Source organism: Mytilus edulis, chromosome 7 (genome assembly GCF_963676685.1).
Source record: "Mytilus edulis chromosome 7, xbMytEdul2.2, whole genome shotgun sequence".
Classification (NCBI taxonomy): Eukaryota; Metazoa; Mollusca; class Bivalvia; order Mytilida; family Mytilidae; genus Mytilus; species Mytilus edulis.
The window spans coordinates 16,952,422-16,979,414 of NC_092350.1; the positions used below are offsets into that span (position 1 = coordinate 16,952,422).

Genomic DNA, 26,993 nt, shown 5'->3' on the forward strand with positions numbered 1-26,993 from the left:
GATAATAGACATAAAAAGTATCATATTAATTTATACAATTGATAGAAATTCCTAACTTTTCAGATACATGTCTTGCCACCATCGAAAATTGAGTTTATACCAAAACGTGTTGAGGCCATGGTTGACACAGAACTAGAGTTACCTCTTGCTGTTTTTGGTTTACTTGAAGGTTAGTTTGTTATCAATAGTTGCATCTGCGTTTGTAATTTATATGTTGTTTTTTTTTAAGTCAATAAAAAAAGATTATATCATACATAACCGGCTTTTATTGAATTGTGGTTCTTTGGATACTTCAAAGTCAGTTTTTATCAATTGTAGAAATAACAACAGTATTCCGACATCAAACAAAAATCGCAGGCAAAGTGAATAATAAAAAATATTATTTACACAAACTTTTTTTTTTGAAAAGTGAAATTTACATAATTTTTCAGTTGCAAAAGTTTCAAGCTTAAATTGCATTTACTTGAAAGTAAATACACATGTAAAACTAAAAATTATTAAAATATTCTTTGAAAACCAATAATACTTTAGAAATTGTTCAAGTTTTGCTTCCTTTGGAATACTATGAAATTGTATACACTTGAATTTGTATACTGATATACAATACTGAAAAAATACCACTTATAATGTCATGATCAATAAAATAATTACAATTAGCTACCTGGAAAAGTTTCAAATGTTACACATGCAAGAGGCTAAATTCAGGTTTTCAAAACAAGACTTCAATAAAAAATTGTTAGTAGACAGATGTTATATTTTGTTAAATTTCTGCTTTGTTTTTGTTTCAGGTCGTCAGGTTAGCTTCAATGACTGTAGAAAGATGAGATTAAATGTGACATTAACAGATGATGTAGTGTTCAGTAAAGTAAAAGGTATGTTTATAAATCATCAAGACTGTGTCATAAATTTTACTCATTTTCCTTAAAAAGATCAGGTGGTAGTTACAGAAGAAATTTGTTTCCCCCTCCCTTACCATTGTAGAGTGACATGTTTTTCTGTCTGAAATTCAGTAGGTCTGTTTTGTACATCCTGAACAGGGACAAAGTTTTGTACATCCTGAACAGGGTTCAAGTTTTTTTTATCACAGTAGTACACATGTTCATTATGATGCTAATTTTAAAAACTATATGCCAAATTACTATTTTGACCCTGATTTCACTGAACATGGAAAATTGCTAGCGCTTCATATTCTTCATATAAAATTGTACATTTTTAAAGTAAAATGAGATTTTATTAAATAAATACTTACCATCATAAATTCTGAGTGCATCCATCTGCGCAAGTCTGACAGGCGGAAAACCCCAAAATAAAAATATCATCCAATGAGAAGAGGGATGACCAGTGCCCGTATAACCATGCCTTTATATCATCCATTTAATTTTCCAACATAAGCATGAAGCCATAGGAAAAAAACAGGGGATGAAGGGGAGGTTGGGAGGGACCTTTAATTTATGATGGTAAGTATTTATTTAATAAAATCTCATTTTACTTTAAAAATGTACAATTTTATGTCAATAAATACGTTACCATCATAAATTCTGAGTGAAATATAGAATCTAACACAAAGCTGAATCCCCTGAACCAGAAGATGCAGGAGGAAAAACAACTCTTTGTGCGGAAACTAAAGGTCCTAAGGAGTACAAACTCTGAGCTTGAGTAGCTAAAGACTGCAGATAATGAGAAATGAAAGAATTTTCAGTTCTCCAGAAACCTGCAGATAAGACTTCCTCTAAAGAAGCATTATTAAACAGAGCCCAGGAGGTAGAAATAGCTCTAACATCATGGGCTTTAATATGCATACTATTCAGAAGTTCTTCATTAGAAAAACTGTAAGCTAACTGAATAGTTTTACAGATCCAAGATGAAATGGTTTTAACAGACAAATCTTGTTTTCCTTTGTTAATAGGAATAAATAACCTGGAATTTGAGGAGGTGCGGAGACTTTGAGTTCTCTGAAGATATAAAAGTAAGACTCGGATAGGACAGAGTACTTTAGAACTTGAATCAACAGGAAGGGCTGGAATCACTATCGGTTCTGAACCTCTACCAGGAATTTGATTTTTGGCTAAAAAAGCTGGATCCGTTAATAGGGTAACAGATGACTTATCCCTATTAAAACGAAGGCAGTAGTCAGCAGTGGAAAAAGCATGAATTTCACTTCTTCTTCTACCAGAAGCTAAGGCAAGAAGGAAACAACACTTATACGACAAAAACTTGATTTCAACCTTTTCCGCAGGTTCAAAAGGATGGTTTTTTAAAGCTGATAAAACAAGACTCAAATTCCAAGACGGGATTAAAACTCTCTGTCTAGGGCGTTCAAGAGTAAAATTCTTAACTAAAAGAGAAATGAATTCATCATTACCAAAGTCTGGACCTCCAGACAGTAGAATCGTCCTAGAAATAGCTGATCTATAGCCTTTAATAGTAGAGGGAGATAATCCTTTCTCTTCAAAAAGGTGGATCAGAAAGTCTGCTAGTTGTTGTACAGAAATTTGGAAAGGATCAATTTCCTTCCCACTACACCAACTACTGAAGATAGTCCACTTGGCATCATAGACGATGTTAGTGGAATCTCTGACTGCCCTGGAGAGATGTCTGGCTGCGCATTCAGAAAAACCTCTCTCCTTGAAGCTATCCCTGAGAGAAGCCACGCGAACAGATGTAGCTTCTCTGGATTGGGATGAAGTATCTTGCCCTTGAACTGGGACAAAAGATTGTGTCGTACTGGTAGAACCAGTGGACGAGCACAGGATAGATGAAGAAGATCTGGAAACCAGGCTTGTTTGGGCCAAGCTGGAGCAATAAGAATGATCAAACCTTGCTCTGCTGAGATCTTCCGAAGAACTTGTGACAGAAATCTGAACGGTGGGAAAGCATAAGCGAACATCCCGTCCCAAGGAACACTCATGCAGTCCACTGCGTAAGCTTTCGGATCTGGTACAGGAGACATGAACACTTGAATTTTGTAATTGAGGCTCGTTGCAAACAGGTCTACATGGGGAGACCCCCACTGAAGTGTTATTGCCTGAAATACTGATTGTAGAAGTTCCCACTCTGTATTGACTGGAGTAAGTGTTCTTGACAGAGCATCTGCTAACACATTGAGTTTCCCTGGGACATGACGAACTACAATCTGTAGATGAATGTGATTGCAAAGAAGAAGGATTTCTCTTGCTAAAAGATACAGCTCGTAACAATGAGTTCCCCCTTGGTTTCGCAAATAAGCCACCACAGTGGTGTTGTCCGTTGCTAGAACCAGAGATTTGTTCTGCAGTAGGGACTGAAAATGAGACAGGGCAAGAAGCACTGCCTTCATTTCTAGTATGTTGATGTGTTCCTTCAAAAGATCTGGAGTCCACACTCCTGACACTGAAAGACCTTCCAGATAAGCTCCCCAACCGAGGTTGGAGGCATCTGTGAACAGAGTCTGATTTGGGACTGGAGAGGACAGAAGTTGGCCTCTCAAAACGTTTGCTTGAGAAGTCCACCAAACCAAATGAGGACACAATTCCTGATGAATGATTGGAACTGGAAACTCCCAATTCTGTGAAGCTGGGAGCCAATGTTGGTGTAGATAAAATTGAAGAGGTCGAATGTGAAGGCGACCAAGTGGAACAACATCGGCTAGAGAATTTAAGAGACCTAGCAGTTGTGAAAACTGGCGAGCAGTGACTGTTTTTTGAGATAGAAACAGATGAATTTTTGAACAAAGATTCTGAAACTTTTCCTGAGGAGGTCGAACTATGCACTGATGAGTAAGGTAATGTTCGCCTAGGAAAATAAAGTCCTGAGACGGAATGAGGTCCGACTTTTTCCAAGAAATGAGAAACCCCAGAGAGAGCAGCAATCTGATGACTACATCTGTATTGAGATAGAGTTTCTCGGGAGAAAGTTCCTTGATCAGTGAGTCGTCCAGGTAAGAATGAATCTGAATAGCCTGTGAATGAAGGTGAGCAATTGCTACCTGCATAAGTTTGGTGAAAGCTAGTGGTGCAGTTGACAGACCAAAAGGGAGAGCCCTGAACTGGTAAACCCTTTTGTTCCAAACAAACCGAAGGAATTTGCGGTATGAATGGCAAACTGGGACATGAAAATAGGCGTCCGTCAGGTCCAGGGATGTTGTCCACATACCTGGAAGAATAGAAGCTCTTATTGAACGATTGGTCTCCATTTTGAAATGGGGAATAATCATATAAGAGTTGAGGATAGACAAGTCGATGACCGGTCTCATTCCTCCGGTCTTCTTCGATACAAGGAAGAGACGAGAATAGAAACCTGGATCTATTGAAGATACAGGGACTTCCTCCACTGCCCTCTTTGTCAAAAGAGTCTCTACTTCTGTTGACAGAAGAAGAAATTTCTGTGGATCTTGAGTATTGGACAGTGGGATAGGAACAGGTGAAAGAGGTGGTTGTTCTTTGAATTGAAGAGTCAATCCCCCTCGAATTACTGACAGAACCCAACAATCTGAGGTAATACTTATCCATTTTTTTAGAAAATGAGTTAACCTCCCCCCTACTGGTAATTGAGAAAGAGGAGTTTTGTAGTACATCTCTGGATTGGGTTCTGACAGTAACGTACGAGGGGGCAACTTCCTAGGAAGAGGGATTGGCCCTCTTGCCACCTCTCTTAAAACTGTTAGGTTTAGACCTAGGGATTGAAGATTTCTTCGGTTTATTACCTCCATCATTCGTGATTTTCCTCCTCTTCTCCTGAGAATTATAAGATGAGCCTCCAGCAGAGGAATAACTACCTCGCTTAGAATTATTTCCCGAAACAGATACATTTACCTTCACTGGGACTGGAGTTTGATTGAGATGTTTCTGTACCTCATCAAGTGGTAACCCAAATATCTTCTCATCCAAAGGAGACTTGATTAAAGCATCCTTAAGATTATCTGACACCTTTGCCTTCTCCAAAATTTCAGATCTTTTGGATAAGGTGCAGTTGGCGATGGAACCCATAATCAGCAATTGGGAGGCACCCAAAGCCTTGTCTACCTGTAATAGGAAAGGTTTGACCTCTGGTGGAAGAGAAGAGTCTTTAAGAACTGGGGCAACTGCTGATAAGAAATGTTCAGCAGTGCCTAGAACATGAGAAGCGTTTCTAAGAAGATTCTCTGTTTTAGACCAAACAGACTGAGTAAGACGCAGTCCATCGGTGGGTTTAGAAGAAATAGTAGATGATAACACTTTGTCACATTTGGGTACTAGTTTGCCCAAAGTAGAGTCAAAAATTTCATAATCCTTAGAGCGGAACTGCTCAGAGAATGAGGCCAGACCGAAACCACTAACCTGGGAAAATTGGGACTCATTAGACACAATCCCATCATTAATGATCTGCAAAGAGTTGGACATATGATTAGACTGTGGAAAACTACTATGAGATTTATTATCATCTACAGGCAGACCACATGAAGCCTCAAAAGTGGAGGTTAGTTTCTTGGGTCTGGGAGGTGACTGAAAAGGCACCTTGTTGACATCTCTCATGATAGTATAAACAGAATCTCTGAGATCCTTCAAGGAGGAAGGGGCATCTTCAGTCTCTGGTTCTTTACCAGAATTGGTAGAAGACTGACCAATTACAGATGAAGATAAAGACACAGGAACAGAAGGTTGCGAAACAATCTGAGAAACCTGAACTGAGTTGTCATCTTCATCCGAAGTAAACCCTTCTTCTTGGCTGCCTGGGGCAACTGAAAAACGTTCCTCCTCATCACTGTCTTCCAGGTCACTTCCAATGTCATGATCTGGACGGAGTGAAATCACTGGAGAACTTGACTTATTGGCAATGTTCTCTAGTGTACACAGGCGATTGGAGAAGGAAGTCAATTCCGAAGAAATAGATTGACGAAAATCATCCAAAATACTCTTGAACCCATCTAAGGAGGGGCCAGAGTTAGCTACCTGATTAGACTGATGCCCAACAGAAGAGGTAGGCAGAGCAGCAGGTACAGATATACTACTACCCCTACTAGACACTGCTACAGGAGGAGCAGGAACTGATAGATTAGGAGTAGTACTCTGTGGAACAATAACTGGTGTTGGTCCACAATAAGGCCAGAAACCTGGAAAGGGCTGACTAGGAAAAACCTGATTAGGAAAACCTTGACCAGGAAACCCTTGACCATGAAAACCCTGACCAGAAAAGCCTGAATAAGGATAACCCTGAGACCAAGGAGGTCTAGACCATGACATGGCATTACTAGCCGAAGCCGGTAAAGTTAAGCCACAATAGGACGCTGGTGCTCTAGAACCAGGTAAGTTCAAACCCATAGAGATACCAGGGTAAGATGAAATGGACCCTGTGGTGTCAACTGGCCTAGAAAAAGTGTGTGTAACCGTAGCAGTGGTAGGGACACCTCCATCGTAACCGACAGAACCTGCATGCAGGGTCTGTTGACCGGTCTTAGTAGTCACCGAAGTAAAAACGTCGGTTAGTTGACTACTTATAGGAGGGGTTCCCTGCCCTACCGCTGTTACGGTCACAGGAAAGGGTAATGAACCGTCTAAGAAAACATCATTACCTGTAATGGCCTCGTAAGGACTGGGAGCATTAAACTCCATAATTAAATAAGTATGAAGTTAAACACTTATAACAACAATATAATAACAAAAAATGTCAAATAAATAATGGTATGGGGATACCTACGATATTCAATATAGAAAAAACAAAAAACTTCAGTCTTCTCTGTAGGTTATGTACTAATACAAAAATACGTGTGTCTTGATGCGCAGGCGGAAATTAAATGGATGATATAAAGGCATGGTTATACGGGCACTGGTCATCCCTCTTCTCATTGGATGATATTTTTATTTTGGGGTTTTCCGCCTGTCAGACTTGCGCAGATGGATGCACTCAGAATTTATGATGGTAACGTATTTATTGACATAAAATCTAAATGACATCACAAATGTTAAATTTGCACTGAAGGGTATTATTTATCATTTAGTTACTTTATTTAGAAGAAATTGTAGATTTTAAAGATGTCCAGGGACTCTTGTACCTTCTCTATTGGTAAACTTATTATAATAATACAAAATAGGATAATCAGATTTATTTAAGCTTAGTCTGCATAATAGTTCAGTCAATGGCAGCTGTATTGAGATGTTGAATCAAAGCATAATGATTTACTGAAGAAGCAAACAGATATAAGAATTTTCTTGGTGGTAATGGATGTTCTGTTAAAGTTATTTACTTCTATACTAATTACAGGATCAAGTTTACCTGAAGAGGGATGCAGAACTATTAAGGTTAAAGCTGCACAGAAAGGTCACACACAAGTCAAAGCCTCTTATGTCTATGAAAATATCAAATTAGAATCAACTGTTACCATAGCAGCCTATGATCCTTTGGTGGTATGTTAGAAGTGACATATTTTAATAATTTTTTTCAGGAACATTTTTAAAATATGCATGCATATTATTATGTCCTCATATCAAATAGAAAAATTCATAAAATATAATGTCCAATTTTGTATATTGCTTGACATATATACTGAAAGTAAACAACCATATTAACTTTAATGTTCTTCTTACACACTAAAAAATTGTGAGGAAGATAACCAATGTAGGGACAAAACTCATAAATTGAACCAATACTAACAAAATAATGTATATGTGAGAGAAAAGAGAAAGCAGGGCTCACACTACTTCAGAATTATAGAGAGAAGTGACTTCTCTTTTTGAAACTGATAGGGAGAAGTGGTGAGATTTGAAAGAGAAGTGCTCATTCGCGCGGGTGCGCTACAATGTTTGGATTTTACAATAGTATAAAGGGCCATATGTAAATAATGATCTTTTTATGTTGTTCAATTCATATGAGTAAAAAATTACAATTAAAGTAACATTTGAAATTAAAAGTTGTTTAAGTTTCCTAAGGTTCTTGTGAGAAACTACCAACTAAATATCTAGCACTAAAAAAAAAAATTATTTTAAAAAATGTAAAGAAATTATATCAATTACAATTTAATTAAAAATTATCTTGTGTATGAAATTCAGTGTTTCTCATAAAAAAAATATAAAAGTTATTAAGCTGGGCCATAATATATTGATATTAGTATAATAGTCTCAGAGTTAAGCAACTTTAATCAATAGTTTGAAACATTCATAAAAAATATAGGGAATTATATACACCAATCAATTAGATGTAACCAAAAGTCTCTTAATGCATGTGGGATGCGTAATTTTTCCCTTTGAGATCAATATTCTTCTGTCAGCTGTTCCATCCGTGCGTCCGTAGTAATTATTGTAAAAGTACGGATTTCGGTCATAGCTGGTCCGGTTCAGATCCGTAGTTTAGAAATCGGTCAATGGCGGACGATTGCAAGAAAATTTACAAAAATAAACGATGTTTGACAAGTTATTTGGAAAGGAACATGACGGTTTTAATGCAATAAATGGATTAAACATTTACTGGAGGCAACTTTTATCACGTTTAAATGAAGTAACAAACTTATTTTGCCGCCGAAATTTAGGTTGATGTACGTTTTCGAGTAACAAGCACCGGAACTTGCGAAAATGCACGAAGTGATAAAAAGTTGTATTTTTATCAAATAACCTGATACACACTGCGAAGACAATGCTTCAACCTCTTTTCTAAAGATAATGAATAGTTTATGTCTGAATTTCTTTAATTATCAGTAAAAATTAATGTTTCATCAACTTGGTAAAAATTGAAAATGTCCGATGACGGAAGCGACTGAAAGCGACTTTCGTCAAGAACAGGGCGACTTGTTTTCGCTTTTGGGGGTCGGGGAAAGCGAAGTGACGGTCGGGAGGGCGACTTCTTCGCCCAAGTCGCCTGGTAGCGTGAGCCCTGAGAAAGTAATTAATATATCATACAATTTATATCTTTGTAATCTTTTATGTTGGAGCCTGTTGTGGAAGATTTTATAAAAGAGAAGAATATGATACCCCAATGGTACAAATTTACAGAAAAATGTAACTGTTTTAATTTTCTGTGATACTCAATAGAATAAATACCAAATTTTGATTATTGACAATATGTTTTCACAGCCAATAGATCCAGAGAAGGAAGCTGTAGTTACTATTGGTTCTCTGAAAGAAGTAATATTCACTGGTGGACCACAGCCATGGGTGCTCGATACATCAAAATACTTCCAAGATAGTATGTATTTCACATCCTAAAATATGATTTTTCTTTCATTTGACTATAAAGTTCTTTAAAATTGATCTAATAATTAATGTTAAGAGACACAGTTGTATAAATGAAACGAGATGTGGAACAAATGAGTTTTTGTTGAGGTGGCATAACAGTTTAATTTTTCAATGAGTTTAAAAAGCTCTAGACAATTGGAGGGAAATATGGGACAAAAATTATAAGATCAACAACCATCTTAACTATGTATCAGTTTCTAACGAAAAGTGTCATATTCAACAAAGAAATAATGGGGAAAACACTTTTCTCTTTATATTGAGATTGGATTAAAAAATAAACGATAATCAGAAAAAAACACATTTTTTACCGTAGTTTTGTGACAAAAATGTTGGTTATTGATTTGGGGATGTACGGCGGGTGGTAGGGCGGGCGACAGCCAAATGTTGTCTGTGCATTTACTCATGAACCGTTCAACCAAAGCTTTTTATATGTTGTTACTGACAACAAAATGGAGGTCAAGTTTAATAATGACAATTTTGACTTTTACCGTTCAGCAGTTATGGTTCTTGAAAGATTGAAAAATGGCGTTTCCAGTTCTGTTCCTGCATTTTCTCATGAACTATTCTACCAAAGCTTTTAAAAATTTAATATGTTGTTACTGATGACGAAATGGAGGTTAAATTTGATATTGAAGATTTTGGTTTTTACCGTTCATCAGTTATAGTTCTTGAAAGATGGTGTTTCCAGTCGTGTCCGTGCATTTGTTCATGAACTGTTCAACCAAAGCTTTTAAAATTTTAAGATGTTGTTACTGATGACAAAATGGAAGTCAATTTCAATAATGACGATTTTGCCTTTTACTGTTCAGGAGTTATAGTTCTTAAAAGATTGAAAAATGGTGTTTCCAGTCCTGTCCGTGTATTTACTCATGAACCATTCAACCAAAGCTTTTCAAATTTAAATATATTGTTACTGATGACAAAATGGAGGTCAAATTTGAAATTGACGATTTTCACTTTCACCGTTCGTTCATCAGTTATGGTCCTTGTCATATTGAAAAATGTCAGGACTCAAATAAATTTTAATAAATCAGGTTTGCTGTCGTTCTGATTGCCTATTGTTTTGTTATTCAGTGAAATCAGTATGTACATTTTAAAGATTAAACTCTAAACTGATCAAGCTGTTTAGATGATAGATGAGCCTCATTTCTGAAAATTCTATTTGTATTTGATTAAATGCATTTATTCATTCATTGGGGAGAAAATGTATTGTTTTTTTTAATCACATACACAGAAAGATATACAATAAATAAATACATCCTTACCCTTATGACACATTTCATTCATTTCAGTGTCAGAAGAGAAAGAAGAAATAGTTAACATAGAAAAAGTTAAACTGTATGGAAATACTCGTAAGTTTATTTACGTTTACATGGTAGTCATAGCAGTTACCAACATTTACATATTACAAACACTGATAAAAGGATCGTTAATTGATTATATTTTCGTTGTTTGAGAATGTCAAAAGACTATTGTCTTATTACCATCCATGCAGAACACAAGGATCACAATCTTTTTACAGAAAAACATATCTTTTGAAAAAACCCAAATTCCACTACTTTAAATATACCTGTGTCAAGAAGAGCAATATTGCACCACACTCAATGCATTGGTAACATAATATATGCAGATTTCACTATATGCATATAAAAAAAGAAGATGTGGTATGATTGCCAATGAGACAACTGTCCACAAGAGACCAAAATGACACAGAAATTAACAACTATAGGTCACCGTACAGCCTTCAACAATGAGCAAAGCCCATCCCACATAGTAACAGCTATAAAAAGGCCCTGAAATGACAATGTAAAACAATTCAAACGATAAAACTAAAGGCTTAATTTATGTACAAAAAATAAACGAAAAACAATTATAACACATAAACAATTGACAACCACTGAATTACAGGCTCCTGAGATACATACATAGAGAATGTGGCGGGGTTAAACATGTTAGCAGGATCCCAACCCTTCCCTAACCTGGGACAGTGGTGTAACAGTACAACATAAGAATGATCTATAAAAATCTGTTAAAAAAGGCTTAACTCATCAGATGGATAAAAATATGAATACTACAAATACAAGTGGACATGGCCGCATACTTGTACATCCAAGCAAGAAAAAGACACGAAGCACAGATCTGAAATTACTCCCAGTTACTGAGAGCTTGTTCAACGCCACTAATAACTTATAAAAAAATCTATCAGTATCAAACTTACATTAAAGAAAATTTGATATCGGTTAAATTGAAAGACTGCACAAATTTTAAGTATCGTAGGTAAAATTAGTATTCAAAACCATTGAAATTACAAAGACAACTGATTAGATATAACAATTTATATGTTTACAGGTGGTTTACATAGTTTTTACGTGACTTGTGAAGATTTTGGTGTTCAGGTAAGAAGCAGTTCTGTTATTAATTGTAGTCATTTTCTGCAGTAGATTTTGCATAATATTTTTAATTTGATTTTTTCTTTAGAATTTGAGATTTAGATCTAGAGATATTGTTTCCACACCTAACTTATATTGAAGACCCCATGTTAACCCCTAGTGTTATGATTTTTTTTGTGGTCATAAACGAATGTACATGTAACTCACATTTGCTTTTATGCATATATTAATATATGAGGGTTGTGTTAGAAGAAATTTTAGAAGATTGAATGCTCACCATCTTTGTTCCTTCTTTTCCCAGACTTAAATTTGAATACTAGATTAATCAGAGACATTCTTGATTAGAAACAGATACATTACCAAATGTTTTCATTCATTTTTACTTTTTATTTATTCTAGAAATTAACCTTAAAAGTTGGTAATGAGAAGACAGCCAAGAACCAGTTTCCTGCTGAAGAACAAGCTAGTATTAGGTGAGATTGGAATCAAATGTTTGCATTTATTTTGCAAATTTTGCAAAGGGCCCTGTTGATTAATCTGCAAAAGGCATATAGTAATCAGCTTGTCTGTCCACCTGTGTGTGTCCATCCTTGCATCCAGTTGACACAAATTGTTTTCCTCTCTAACTTCAAACCCCAGAGAAGCTTAGTGGTGAACTTGTCATGATAATTCACCATTACAAGAAGGTGTGTCTGGAACAAGGAAATTCAACTTGGCTAACCCTGTGCAAATGTACAAATCCATTTCTTCTCCAAACTTATACTGTGGATTCATTATTATTCATTGGATACTAATTTTCATGGATTTCGTGGGTACAGGTGAACCCACAATATTAGGTTTCAACAAATTTCAAATTTTATATGAGGTTATATGTATACTTAGCAAAACCACAAAAATGTTATTTTTTTTTTCAATCCATGAAAATTGGTACCCACAAAAAATAATGAAATCCACAGTAACACTTGGAGAATAGGAAAAAAACACAGCATTATTATTCACAACAACTTTAACCCTTTCCTCCATAGTGACGCCTTTTGGCGCAGACCCCTTTACTCCATAATGACGCCTTTTGACGCCTGTGTAGTACCTCAGTTGAAACACTTTGACTACAAAGTGTCTGCAGTAGACTTAATAAAATTTGTATCCAATATGAAAAGGAATATCGTAGGAATAACGGACTTTAATTTATTCAATGAATTATTTGTTTTTCGCAATGCATTAATACTTTAAAGCATATTTTTAGCATTTTATTAAAAAATCCTTATGCGAATCAAGTATGCAAAAAAAAAATTTAATGGAGGTGTGTTTGCATGGAAGAAAATGTTATGAAGATGATGAAGATGGCACTTCATGTGTATTATAAGGATATATTTTTTCGATAAACTTATATTTAAGTATTGTTCATTTTTGTTTTGACTTACAGATTTAGCTGCGCAGCTCCTGTTGAAATCCATCTACAGCCGTCCGTGGGCTATACAGAAGGGTTACCTCCCTGTCCAATCAACAGTAGGGAAGTGTCACAACCAGTGAGTAAATATAGATTCTATCACTTGACCTGGAAGGGTAGCCAAGCACCTTGAAATTTAACTTTCAAGGGCAGATTGAAATGAACTGTGTTACATTGGTAGAATCTGTTTCTTAAATAATTCATTGGATTAATGTGTTTAAAAAAAAAAAAAAGTAACATGGAGACAGAGATATGACCACTTTAATTTCTTCCCTATATCATTTTGACTCAAACTTATGTGCAAAGGTTGTCTTTGTTTTGTTCTTTGGGATGTTTAGACATGCAACTTGATCAGGTCTAATGAGGGATATTTATTATGATTATTTTGATGCCCCTGCAACATTAAAATGTCTTTCCCTCCATACAATTTTTGTTTAAAAGCAAACTGGAGCAGGAGCAATAATGTTCTTAAAAACATTTGTTTTTTATTTAACCCTTTCACTGATAGCCGCCTTGACAAATGCTACTCTGAGATAATGGCTTCCCTGGCTATTTAGACACAAGTAGGAGATCTTCATATTAAATATCAATATTTTTTCGGTGATGGGGTTACAGATATTTTGTACCAGCACACTACTATGATGTAAGTTGTTTTGCCATTTCATTTAATTACCATTTTAATTTTATATTTTCAGATACCAGTTCATTGTAGGAGAGACCTTGATATTCTAATAACTGTCACAGATTCAAATGGCAGAAAGTTTGATAACTTTTCATCACTGGTTTTTGATTGGACATTAAGTGACCAATCATTGGCTTCCTTTTCTGATTCAATTGCATCATCAGTTGAGACTGTTCATGGAATCAAATTAGTCAACAGTAAGTATCAGTCAATGAAAGTAATTGCTTTCCTAGGCTGCTTAGGGAGATTGTATGACGACGTAAATTTAAATAAACTTAATATTTATAAGCAAAAAATTTGACAATAAACGTGATAGTCCTATTCACAAACCCACTATGCATGAGTATCTGAAAGTATTTTAGGTTCTTGTAAATCTTTCATATTGGAATAATTCATCCAATGATATTTAATGTTATAATCAGTTTATCCATGCATGTTATCTTAGGGCTTTTTAGAATAAAGTAGAGTTAACCGTCAGATACAAAAGTTGGGATGAAGATATTTCAAAAAAGTTTCCTCTATCCTCAAATTGTATACTATATATCTTGAATTAAATGCATGTTTGTAAGAATTGTTTAATATTTAATTTTCAGGTTACAAGAAGTTAGTACCTGTAGGAAAGACTGGTCAGTTGTCGGTCACTGGTACTGTGACATACTACAGTGATGACTATTTGAAGAAAGCTGGCTCAACCATAACAGTAAGTGGCTCCATCTTCCTTTATTTATGTCGGTTAAATGTTCTTTTGTAAATATCTATTTGAGTCGGGAGTATTTTTAAAAGTCCCATTGGCTAAGGCAAACTTTTGGTTTGCAGGACTGGATATTTTGACTTACACAGATACTGTCTCTTAATTGAAGAGAAAAGTTGTGTATGAAACTTAGACAAGAAAATGGAATATGAATGTAAGACATTAGTATTAATTATAACTTATCCTTTGAAATTTCAGCTTTTAATATTATAAATAAAATAAATATCTCAATGCGCTTGAACAAATGAGTTGATCTGAAATAAAAGTCTGGTTTGTTTTCTGTCTGACAAGGTTATTTGATTTTGGGAACCTTTGGTGTAAGCAAATGCATTTGTTTAATTGATACACAGACTAAAGAAAATATCTTCACACTTATATTTTCTTTATAGAACAGAATTTATCCTAGATTGACAAAGACGATAGACATACGATTGGTAGATGAAGCTGTGTTGACACCCAACATAATATCTATTTTCAATCACCCATCAAATAAAGTAAGTATAAGGTCAATCAATTGGTTTGTATATCTTGCAAAGTTTGCAGTGTTGAGCTAAGTTATAATAGGAGGAGACATTTATTTACAAATGAGCACAGAATAAAATTTAAAAGTTTAATTTTAATAACATGTACTAATTTTCCAAAGTTTTCATTTTCCTTCCCAATTGTTATATCAATTCCTAGATTCTGAACCTGCGAATCTTTCTAGTATTCCATAGTTGTTGGATAGTGGACTCCCTTATCTTAAATTTGATCTTCATATTGTAATTTTATATTAATTACTTAAATAAAGATGTATAATTTTTTATTTATCTTTCTTCAGGTTACAATAGTTGTAGAGAAAGGATCAGGCTATTTCTATGTCGTACCAGAACAGAGAGATATAGTGAGTGTAGATTATCAGGAGAAAGATAAAAGGATACAGATTAATCCCCTTAAAGATGGATCCCTAAGTCTGACAGTATATGATTTATGTATTACCATGCCACAACCTTTGACAGCCTCTGTTTATGTGTCTGGAGTGGGCAGTGTACTTTTGTCTGTTATTGACAAGGTAAGCTATAACATGAGTTTTTCTATATCAAAATGCAATGCAGATAAAAACTATATGTGTCAAAGTGACACGAATGGCCCGTCTCAAAGTTGAAAAATCTGCAATTTCAATAAAACATGTGGACACAGTCATGATGGTAGTCTCACATATCAAAAATCAACTCAAAATCTGGAGGTGTATAGAAAAAAAGTCTGATATGTGATTTTCAACAATTTTCAAAGTTGTAAACCCTTAAAAATCAGCAGAGCAGAACTAAACTTACACTTGATAGATCTGTAACTCATCGTGGTTAACTGACATACCAAAAATCAGCCCAATAACTAAAGGTGTTTAGAAAAAAAGATCTGTATTTATATAACTGATTTTCAACAATTTATCAAAGTCCAAAGCCTGTAATTTTGACAAAAATTAGCTGAGCAGAACAAAACATAAACTTGACTTGTAACTCATCATGGTTAACTCACATACCAAAAATCAGCCCAATATCTGAAAGCATTAGAAAAAAGTCTATTACTGTGATTTTCAACCATTTATCAAAGTCCAAAGCCCATAATTTTGGCAAAAATTAGCGGAGCAGAACAAAATTTAAACTTGATCTGTAACTCATCATGGTTAACTGACATACCAAAAATCAGCCCAATATCCAAAGGTGTTTAGAAAAAAAAATCTGTATTTATATAACTGATTTTTCAACAATTTATCAAAGTCCAAAGCCTGTAATTTCGACAAAAATTAGCTGAACAGAACAAAACTTAAACTTGACCTGTAACTCATCATGGTTAACTCACATACCAAAAATCAGTCCAATATCTGAAAGCGTTTAGAAAAAAGTCTGTATTACTGTGATTTTGAACAATTTATCAAAGTCCAAAAGCCTGTAATTTTGGCAAAAATTAGCGGAGCAGAACGAAATTTAAATTTGATCTGTAACTCATCATGATTAACTCACATACCAAAAATCAGCCCAATATCTGAAGGCGTTTAGAAAAAACTTTGTATAATGGTTTGTTGTGGAATGACAGAATGTCAGACCAGGGTAAAACTATATGGCACTGACAACTTTGTTGCCGGCTATAACAATTGATAACAGGTTAAGACAAATATGATAGACAGCAACCAACAGAAAGCATTCAATAACAGGTAACTACTTTTTACAGACCAGCACATAATTGTTTTGAAAAAAATCCTAAACTTTACATTAAGATCTTTTTATATTGAAGTGAATATGATTTAATCAGAATGCCTTGTATTATTTTAGATGGAAGTTGACCATGAAGTGAAGGCTAGAGTTAAAGTAATGGATGTTCATAACAAACCACTCAGAGCCAGCTTCTTCAGTTTAATGGACCTTAAACTTATACCAGCTTCTAATATTGTAACTGTTAGGTAAGTCTTAACATCTTGAGTACACACTTTTTCAATCTTACTGCTGGCATTTTTTAAAACTATAATGATTAGTTGGTTTCATTGGGACCCATCTAAAAAGGTAATGGATCTTAAGTCCATTATGTCTTCCATAAGCTCTTATAATGTAAGATATGTTGAAAACTACTTACAGTTAGTTCTTTAATCTGATAATTCCCTATTAACACCATTTTCTACCAATTTATTTAATGGATGCAGAATTCAAAGAAATATCAAGTCTTTTAAAAACTTTGTCATTAGTAAAAAAAAAAACCTTAACTGTCTGATTTCCTTTTCCTATAATATTTCTTGTTGAAACATTTTTTCCTATACCAAATCTGTTGCTATCAATATTTTCAGACCAGATCCTGATACATATATAGATGAGTTTACAGCTGTATATATCTTATACGGAGCTCAGGTTGGACATACCACACTCCATGCTAGAGCACATCCACAAACAGGTGTTGTTAGAAGTCAGAGCAAACCAGTAGAGGTAAGAGGTCTTATATGGAGCTCAGGTTGAACATACCACACTCCATGCTAGAGCACATCCACAAACAGGTGTTGTTAGAAGTCAGAGCAAACCAGTAGAGGTAAGAGGTCTTATATGGAGCTCAGGTTGGACATACTACACTCCATGCTAGAGCACATCCACAAACAGGTGTTGTTAGAAGTCAGAGCAAACCAGTAGAGGTAAGAGGTCTTATATGGAGCTCAGGTTGGACATACCACACTCCATGCTAGAGCACATCCACAAACAGGTGTTGTTAGAAGTCAGAGCAAACCAGTAGAGGTAAGAGGTCTTATATGGAGCTCAGGTTGGACATACCACACTCAATGCTAGAGCACATCCACAAACAGGTGTTGTTAGAAGTCAGAGCAAACCAGTAGAGGTAAGAGGTCTTATACGCAGCCCAGGTTGAACATTCCACACTCCATGCTAGAGCACATCCACAAACAGGTGTTGTTAGAAGTCAGAGCAAACCAGTAGAGGTAAGAGGTCTTATACGCAGCCCAGGTTGGACATACCACACTCCATCCTAGAGCACATCCACAAACAGGTGTTGTTAGAAGTCAGAGCAAACCAGTAGAGGTAAATGGTCAATAATAACTTTCAAACATTTTATTGTACTTGAAGCAAATTTGTAATTACAAACCTTTTCACCTTAATAAAAGAGCATTTAGGGAACATGTATTTGTCAGTAATACTTTTAGGTTGATCATTTTATAAAATTCCCTCATCCCACTATTCTTTTAGTGTTTTTATAAATTAAAGATAATTGTATTTTAATTGAATGCTTATTATTATACCCACGCTTTAAAAAAGTGGGGGTATACTCTTACCTCTGTCAATTTTCGTCACTTTTTAGCTCACCTGGCCCGAAGGGCCAAGTGAGCTTTTCTCATCACTTGGCGTCCGTCGTCCGTCGTCGTCCGTCGTCCGTCGTCCGTCGTCGTCGTCGTCGTCCGTCGTCGTTAACTTTTACAAAAATCTTCTCCTCTGAAACTACTGGGCCAAATCAAACCAAACTTGGCCACAATCATCATTGGGGTATCTAGTTTAAAAAATGTGTGGCGTGACCCGGTCAACCAACCAAGATGGCCGCCACGGCTAAAAATAGAACATAGGGGTAAAATGCAGTTTTTGGCTTATAACTCAAAAACCAAAGCATTTTGAGGAAATCTGACAGGGGATAAAAATGTTTATCAGGTCAAGAACTATCTGCCCTGAAATTTTCAGATGAATCGGTCAATCGGTTGTTGGGTTGCTGCCCCTGAATTGGTAATTTTGAAGAAATTTTGCTGTTTTTGGTTATTATCTTGAATATTATTATAGTTAGAGATAAACTGTAAACAGCAATAATGTTCAGCAAAGTAAGATCTACAAATAAGTCAACATGACCAAAATGGTCAGTTGACCCGTTTAGGAGTTATTGCCCTTTATAGTCAATTTTTAACCATTTTTCGTTAATTAAAGTAATCTTTTACAAAAATCTTCTCCTCTAAAACTACTTGGCCAAATTAATCCAAACTTGGCCACAATCATCTTTGGGGTATCTAGTTTGAAAAATGTGTGGCGTGACCTGGTCAACCAACCAAGATGGCCGCCACGGCTAAAAATAGAACAAAGGGGTAAAATGCAGTTTTTGGCTTATAACTCAAAAACCAAAGCATTTTGAGGAAATCTGACATGGGATAAAAATGTTTATCAGGTCAAGATCTATCTGCCCTAAAATTTTCAGATGAATCGGTCAATCGGTTGTTGGGTTGCTGCCCCTGAATTGGTAATTTTGAGGAAATTTTGCTGTTTTTGGTTATTATCTTGAATATTATTATAGATAGAGATAAACTGTAAACAGCAATAATGTTCAGCAAAATAAGATCTACAAATAAGTCAACATGACCAAAATGGTCAGTTGACCCGTTTAGGAGTTATTGCCCTTTATAGTCAATTTTTAACCATTTTTCGTAAATTAAAGTAATCTTTTACAAAAATCTTCTCCTCTGAAACTACTTGGCCAAATTAATCCAAACTTGGCCACAATCATCTTTGGAGTATCTAGTTTAAAAAATGTGTGGCGTGACCTGGTCAACCAACCAAGATTGCCGCCACCGCTAAAAATAGAACATAGGGGTAAAATGCAGTTTTTGGCTTATAACTCAAAAACCAAAGCATTTTGAGGAAATCTGACAGGGGATAAAAATGTTTATCAGGTCAAGAACTATCTGCCCTGAAATTTTCAGATGAATCGGTCAATCGGTTGTTGGGTTGCTGCCCCTGAATTGGTAATTTTGAAGAAATTTTGCTGTTTTTGGTTATTATCTTGAATATTATTATAGTTAGAGATAAACTGTAAACAGCAATAATGTTCAGCAAAGTAAGATCTACAAATAAGTCAATGTGACCTAAATGGTCAATTGACCCCTTAAGGAGTTATTGCCCTTTATAGTCAATTTTTAACAATTTTCATTAATTTGGTAAATTTATGTAAATTTTTACCAAATATAGTTCTCTGTTACTAATGGGCAAAGTTCATGATAGATATAATTGTAAGAAGCAAAATCGTTCAGTAAAGTAAGAACTTCAAACACATCACCATCACCAAAATACAATTTTGTCATGAATCCATTTGTGTCCTTTGTTTAATATGCACATAGACCAAGGTGAGCAACACAGGCTCTTTAGAGCCTCTAGTTTCTTAGGAACTACAATACAAAGATTTCTGAAATTTTGTTTCAAGGTTTATATAAATCAGTTATACCGTGTGACGCGTTTTCAGATTCATCACTCAACAACTTCCTGTTTACCGAACACTTCTATCATTTACAAATGATAGCCTGGTTGAAAATTTTCGTCACATTTTTCTCAGGAACTACAATACAAGGATTTGGAAATTTGGTTTCAGGGTTTTTATAAGTCAGCTATATGGTGTGATTATGTTTTCAGATTCATCACTCAACAACTTCCTGTTAACCAAAATATTTGGGTGGGGTATCATCAGTGAGCAGTAGCTCGCAGTGAAATTTCAATCAATCGCAGGGTCATTATTTTAAGTATCCAAACCTTAATTTCAATTTTAGTGTTTCTTTTGCTATTTTCCAGGTTTTCCCACCATTACAGTTAATACCAAAGAACATCACACTCATTACAGGTGCTTTGTTTCAAGTAAGTACATAGTACATTACATCTTTAAACAGTAAAATAACTCAAAACAAATGTACAAAATAGTGAAAAATTATACATACATTATGTATTGTGATTAACTTAGAAGGAATGTTTGATTCAAGTTCCTTGTAGGGGTCTAAATACTTTAAATTTATGTTTTGATATGAATCAAGCTTATGATCATCATTAGAAGATAATCCAACATAATACTTGTATTTTGTAGGTTTCAATGTGCTTCATGACTTAATGATCTCATCAAGTCTGACCATATATAACTGTTTAATTTTGTACGGATTTCATATGACCTAATGGTCTATTTTTTGAAGCATGACCATACATCATACTATTGTTTTGTAGGTTTTAAGTAAAGGAGGACCAACACCACAATGTACAGTACAGTTCTCCATTAAGAACAGCAGGGTATCTTCAGTGTCCAGAAGTGGGGTATTGGAGGCCATGGAACTAGGGTCTACTGTTGTCATAGGCCAGGCTGTAGGACAGGACCCAGAGACTGGAGAAACAGTTGTATATAGCCAGGTAATTAATTAAAGTAATTAAACAAGGGTCTACTGTCGTCATAGGCCAGGCTGTAGGACAGGACCCAGAGACTGTAGAAACAGTTGTATATAGCCAGGTAATTAATTAAAGTAATTAAACAAGGGTCTACTGTCGTCATAGGCCAGGCTGTAGGACAGGACCCAGAGACTGGAGAAACAGTTGTATATAGCCAGGTAATTAATTAAAGTAATTAAACAAGGGTCCACTGAGCATATGAGACAATGCTAACTGGTAAGTAAAGTCCTATATTGAACCAGTGAACTATATAACCGTATAGTGGACTATTTTCGTTGCGGTGTGAATTTTTCGCTTATTTTTGCTGATAAAACAAAATCGTCAAAATAAATTCCGCCAATTTAAAAGTCCACATGCAAAGGTATTGATGAAAAAATTTGATTACACCAAAATATTTCTTATACTTTATTCAATGAAAATCGTGAAATTTTACACCCACAAAAATAACCCGCTATATGGTATGTATGCAGCTAGTGTAAAATATGTTATAAGCAGAGCCAAGAATATATCTAGTTACAAACAACAGCCATTAGATCTGAATGTCACAATAAACAACAGAAAAAAGTGTTCTATGCTCTCCTTGGACACGTGTTAAACAGTTGGAGAAGTGATAATTTAAACAATACATATTAAAATATGTTTTGCTTCTGTATCAAATAAAATCAATTGTGGCTGGTCATTACTAACTTGGTTTGTTCCAGCATACTATAATTCTTATTTTGCATTGACACTTTATTTCATTAAATGCAATGTTTACATTGAATGATGCAGATGCATGTAAAGGTATGTTAGTACTAGATGGAAACTTACAATATGATTACAATTGTTACAGGATGATGCTGTAGTGAATGTTATACAGCTTAGTGAAATAAAGATATTCGCTCCATTATCCAGACTGGAAACTGGAACTCAGGTTAGTGATGTTATTGTTAGTGATGTTATTGTTAGTGATAGTTGATACCAAGCACTTTATATTCAGTCTAGACTATTTGAGTTCTATAAATCTTCAAAATTGAATAATTGAAAATGAATTACATTGTTAATATTGTTTATGTATGATTAATAAAAACCTGACAATTAATTTCTGAATTGATGCTTCAGTTGGTAATAAAGCAGGAAGAAAAATGGTTAAAGTTTCACTTTTGCACCAAGAGTCCCAACTTTTCAAAAAAAAGTAAGACTAAGACATTTTCTGAAAAAGAATTCAGCATGTTAAGTTTTTATTTAAAGATAATAGAAAAAAAAATAAAAGTACCGATCAATTTATGTTTATTACTAGATCAATTTACATGTTAAGGTATGAAGAGCTGCTAATTGTAGAGCTTTAATTTCTTGCATAAGGGCTATTCCATTAAAATGTATGTTGGAAGGTAGGAATGGAAGTGTGAAATGAATGTGGGTCATGGGTTTTCAGAATGCATCTTTTACCATTATGCAAAATATCTAAAAAATGTTTCTTGGTTGTAGGGATATTTCGAAAGAACCTTCATACCCTCCCACATACGTTTAATGGAATAGCCCTTAGTTCTGTATTTATTATTAATGTGTATTCTTCATCATTTTATTTCCATCTGTAAATTAGCATACACTTTGAACAACTGAAACTTTTACAAAATGTCATGAACATTTAAATTTATATGAAAAAGAAGCTGTGGTATAATTGCCAATGACACATCTCTACACAAGAGGCAGTTACAAGAGCTATAATTTGATATGTGCTTTAATATATATGAGTAATGACCTTTCCATCTGTAAACATTTCTGATTGTGCAGGAGACAGGGTTATCGGTGATCACTTTATTCTATTTGATTAAGTATTTATTGCATGCCAAATTTAAGGAAAATGTTGCTGATTAAAACATCTTGGTGAAGCTTTTGTCTGAATCTCTCATTAATCAAAATGCTTCACCAGATTAATATAAAGTAAGGCTATGCCAATTGACAAGTGTTTGGGATATAGTAATTAACCTGTGTGTATGTCAGTCCATTAGAAGTTGTTTTCGCTTATATAATAATACACATATTTCTGTTCACTAACTTTAAAATCCCTTGGAGTTGGGTCATGCAACTTGGCAGGGTTATTCACCACTTCTAGAAGGTGTGTCATGTAGAAGGAAAAAAGAGGTACAGTGATAGTGGTTGTCAAAATTTATATCGAAGAAAAATAACCATGTGTATTAATTTGATAAATTAAGGTTATGAATATAAAACCAGAACCGTATTTAAGATAAGTCTTTCACAAAATAGATATCATTGAGTTTCCATGACCATATATCAGCATGTGCATGTATAAGGTACTATATTTAAATAGATCTTTTCTTTGAAATACTGCATTTGAAATTGTATAGGAATTGGTTTATATTGAAAATTATATCTCAAACTTAAGCCTCAAACTTTAGACCAGTAACATCAAATGTATATTTTGCTTCCTATGAGTAAAATATATATATATCATATTTTCATGTATAAGGCATAACCTATAAGTGTTATATTCCTGTACCAAATAGACATAGGAGAGACATAAGTTTGTGGACAAAAGGTGTTAAATATTAAATATACATTCTCAAAGACAATATTCCTATAAAAAATTGACAATGGAGAGTGAGAAAAGTATCAAGATAAAATGTGATTCACACTTCAAAGTTCAAACAATGTTCCTCACTGATTGTGAAGTGATGTTTTATATGTTCAAAGGTGTAAAACTACTAATTCATGGCCTCATTGCTTCTATGTTATAATTTTCTATTTTTAGAATACATAACCATCTTGTCTTACGTTTTTGTTAAGCAGTTATTCATGTTAAAACAATACTTATAGTCTGGCTTAATGATTGTAAAAGTGAAATGTCTACCATAAGAAGGATAATAAACAAATTGAAACATCTTAAAAATTGTTCATTTACTACAATAAGTCATGATACATTTCCATTTTCTTAGGTGAAGATCTAGATATTCCTTTATGTGTATGAAATATTTGTCACTGAATAAAAGTCAATCAATTATTAATAACTTATAGTAATAGAGTCCATTTTAATTATAGATGCCAATGTATGCTGTAGGTCAGACTGACCAGGAGACACCATTTACATTTGGTGCAGCCAGACCTCCATTGACCTTTACTTGGTCGGTCAACAACAAAAATGTTGTTATCCTAAATAATGTCTTCCATAAGGTTAGTATATTAACCCAGAGTCCTAGTTAGTGATATAAGTCTGTGCAGAAAAAAAAAGTGACTTAATGAGTTTAGAACAATTGTACTTGTTATTATCGCTATTTTGTGCATTTTTCCTTTGATCTTTTTAAGTGATAATTTTTCATTTCATGCTCCTTGCTTGAGATGGAAAATTATCCCTAGAAACTAAGGAGGCACATGGCATTGTTACTTGATAAACTATATTGTTAAAAATGAAACATTGAAGTGAACATAGATAAAACTGAAAGAGTTATATTTTATAATGGATAGCAACCAGTTTGGTTTGAATTAAAACTAATATGCCTTAAGGTTGGAATTTAAACTAATATGCCTTAATGTTGTAACATCTTATGTTTATCTAGGAAAAGTGTTTTACTACTACGGAAAGTTTAACTAAATCAAAAAGTGATTATCCTACGAAGGTAACAAAGCACTAGCTAGCATTAGTATTGGTATAAACAAGAGAGTTTTAACTTTTCATATAATGTTTTAGAATTAAAAAATCACGACCAATTCAACCAAAACTGGTATTCTATTAAAATGTGCAAATTAGATTTCTTTAAAAAAATATTGAATTGATGCTTGCTCAGAAAAATACTTGCTACAACTTTAAGCACAATTAGATATGGTTCAGAAAAACTAATATTGAAAATTGAAGATTTCTTCATGTACTTCTAAACATTAAACTACAAATAAATGTGAAATTTGGTATCAAGCTTTGTTTGAGAATGCACTACTGTCTGTTGCATTTTTAGATTCTTCACTTATCAATTTACTATTTACCTAATTTCTATATATTCTTAAGATGACCATGTCTGAACTTAGTGTCACATTTTTCTCATGAACGATGGATAAGAGCACCCTTATATTTAGTATCAAACTTCATATAAGTATGCTTCACTGTATGATGCATTTTCACATTATTCATCAATATACTGTTTTACTACACAATACTTGTTAGAGCAAGGATTTTATTGGTGACAAGAGCTCACAGTCATTGCTTGATAGGTCTAAAGTTGTATCATCATTCTAACTAGTACAAGAACGTTGTTAATTTTTAATTGAAGATTAGAAACTAAGGACACTATTGATTATGTATTATCTACATTATAGTTTTGCTTTATTTTTTCTTTTCTATACTGGAGCTTACTTTTTATATGTTATTGATGTTATAGCATTTTGTTATATGCTGATTTGCAATAATGTTATCTTATCATACAAGGTGGATGGAATAAAAGGAATAAAAAATCCAGAAGTCCAGATAACTATTATTCTATTAGACCATTTGCAATCTAAACAAAATTCTTGTTGGCCTGTGTTATAGAATATTAAATAAGACAAATGACATAATCATGTTCTAAGAATTTGAAGGATTTTTTGGATGATAACATTTCATGCTTTTAAATTTCAAGGGGCCCAGAAAAGTGTCCCTATCATAATTTTTCCTTGAAAATGATATGTTGACTTGTGATCTACTGTACAAATTATATTTTTTAGAGTAATATTAAACCTGTGGATGAAAGTAACTTTGCTACTCAGTTGTTTGCCAAATCTCCAGGACAGGTAACGGTCAAGTTAACCGTCAGACCTCAGAGGAATTCCAGATCACAGATACTCAAGCAAGCTGAGTTAACAGATGAACTTCAAATACAGGTATTTACTACAGTGTTTACACAGAATATTATTTCTAGAACAGTCATCAAGATTAAATATTAAAAAGGATTTGAAAAGAAAATATTTTTGTTACAAGAATACCACTTCCTTTCTTTTGTAATAATTTGTGACACATGTGAGTAATTTAGAACAAAGGCAAACCACCAAATCTTTTGAAGGCCCAGACAAAATTTGCACCCTGTCAGTCCTAAGTGTGACAAAAAATATGAAGTTATTCGAACTCTGTTGGACTTTTTTTGTTTGATAAACATATGAATTATTAACAATGTGGTCATAATGATTTTTTTTAATTACAGGTTTACCAGAAAATGGAAGTGTTGAGTCCAAAGATATGTGATGGAAAACTATTGATATCACCTAACAGTGACGCTACTGTTAAAACAAACAGGTATGATATCAAACATTTTACATGTTAAACCAAAAATCTATTTATACTGATAATGCTACTGTTTACATATAGCAGAAATAGATGAAATATATGCACATTTTACATTTGATATTAACATAACATAAACTTTACGCCCTGCCTATGATAGAATTATGTTTTCTGAACTGTTTCTTATTCCGTTATTCCCTCTATCACACTAAAGTTATAGATTTTTTAAACTAGTTTTCAATGACGTTGTGAACACAATTAATTTGTACCATGTTTTTACCTTGTATCAATATATAACCTTATTATTTTCAGAGATGGATCAGCCAGAATGAGTTATCAGGTATTATCTGCTAATTCAGATAAGGCCATCATCACTGTCAAAGATGGAGGAGTCATTACTAGTGGTGCCTCCTGTGGAGAAGCACATCTACAAATTACAGCATTTGAAGAATTTGGAACAAATCAAACTGTTGTACTACTAATAAAGGTAAATTGTAATATCTGATGCCTTGAACAATACTTCTAATAAACGTAAATTGTAATATCCGATGCCTTGAACAATACTTCTAATAAAGGTAAATTGTAATATCAAATGCCTTGAACA

General features: G+C 34.1%; 2 protein-coding genes across 2 annotated transcripts in view; one reads left to right on the forward strand and one right to left on the reverse strand.

The window, feature by feature from the left end:
* Positions 1 to 26,993, reverse strand: part of LOC139480884 (trifunctional purine biosynthetic protein adenosine-3-like) — a 483,263-nt gene that overhangs the window by 216,540 nt on the left and 239,730 nt on the right. The gene's annotated exons all lie outside the window — the stretch shown is intronic.
* Positions 1 to 26,993, forward strand: part of LOC139480866 (nuclear pore membrane glycoprotein 210-like) — a 52,225-nt gene that overhangs the window by 12,209 nt on the left and 13,023 nt on the right. The window contains exons 13-33 of the mRNA XM_071263792.1: positions 64 to 169; positions 789 to 872; positions 7,216 to 7,358; positions 9,018 to 9,129; positions 10,472 to 10,531; positions 11,529 to 11,575; positions 11,969 to 12,042; positions 12,993 to 13,095; positions 13,712 to 13,895; positions 14,292 to 14,398; positions 14,839 to 14,943; positions 15,270 to 15,500; positions 16,759 to 16,886; positions 17,265 to 17,400; positions 20,512 to 20,574; positions 20,932 to 21,111; positions 21,980 to 22,060; positions 24,187 to 24,318; positions 25,837 to 25,992; positions 26,310 to 26,401; positions 26,702 to 26,876. Coding sequence (XP_071119893.1) covers positions 64 to 169; positions 789 to 872; positions 7,216 to 7,358; positions 9,018 to 9,129; positions 10,472 to 10,531; positions 11,529 to 11,575; positions 11,969 to 12,042; positions 12,993 to 13,095; positions 13,712 to 13,895; positions 14,292 to 14,398; positions 14,839 to 14,943; positions 15,270 to 15,500; positions 16,759 to 16,886; positions 17,265 to 17,400; positions 20,512 to 20,574; positions 20,932 to 21,111; positions 21,980 to 22,060; positions 24,187 to 24,318; positions 25,837 to 25,992; positions 26,310 to 26,401; positions 26,702 to 26,876 — 2,499 coding nt within the window. The remainder of the gene's footprint in view (positions 1 to 63; positions 170 to 788; positions 873 to 7,215; positions 7,359 to 9,017; positions 9,130 to 10,471; positions 10,532 to 11,528; positions 11,576 to 11,968; positions 12,043 to 12,992; positions 13,096 to 13,711; positions 13,896 to 14,291; positions 14,399 to 14,838; positions 14,944 to 15,269; positions 15,501 to 16,758; positions 16,887 to 17,264; positions 17,401 to 20,511; positions 20,575 to 20,931; positions 21,112 to 21,979; positions 22,061 to 24,186; positions 24,319 to 25,836; positions 25,993 to 26,309; positions 26,402 to 26,701; positions 26,877 to 26,993) is intronic.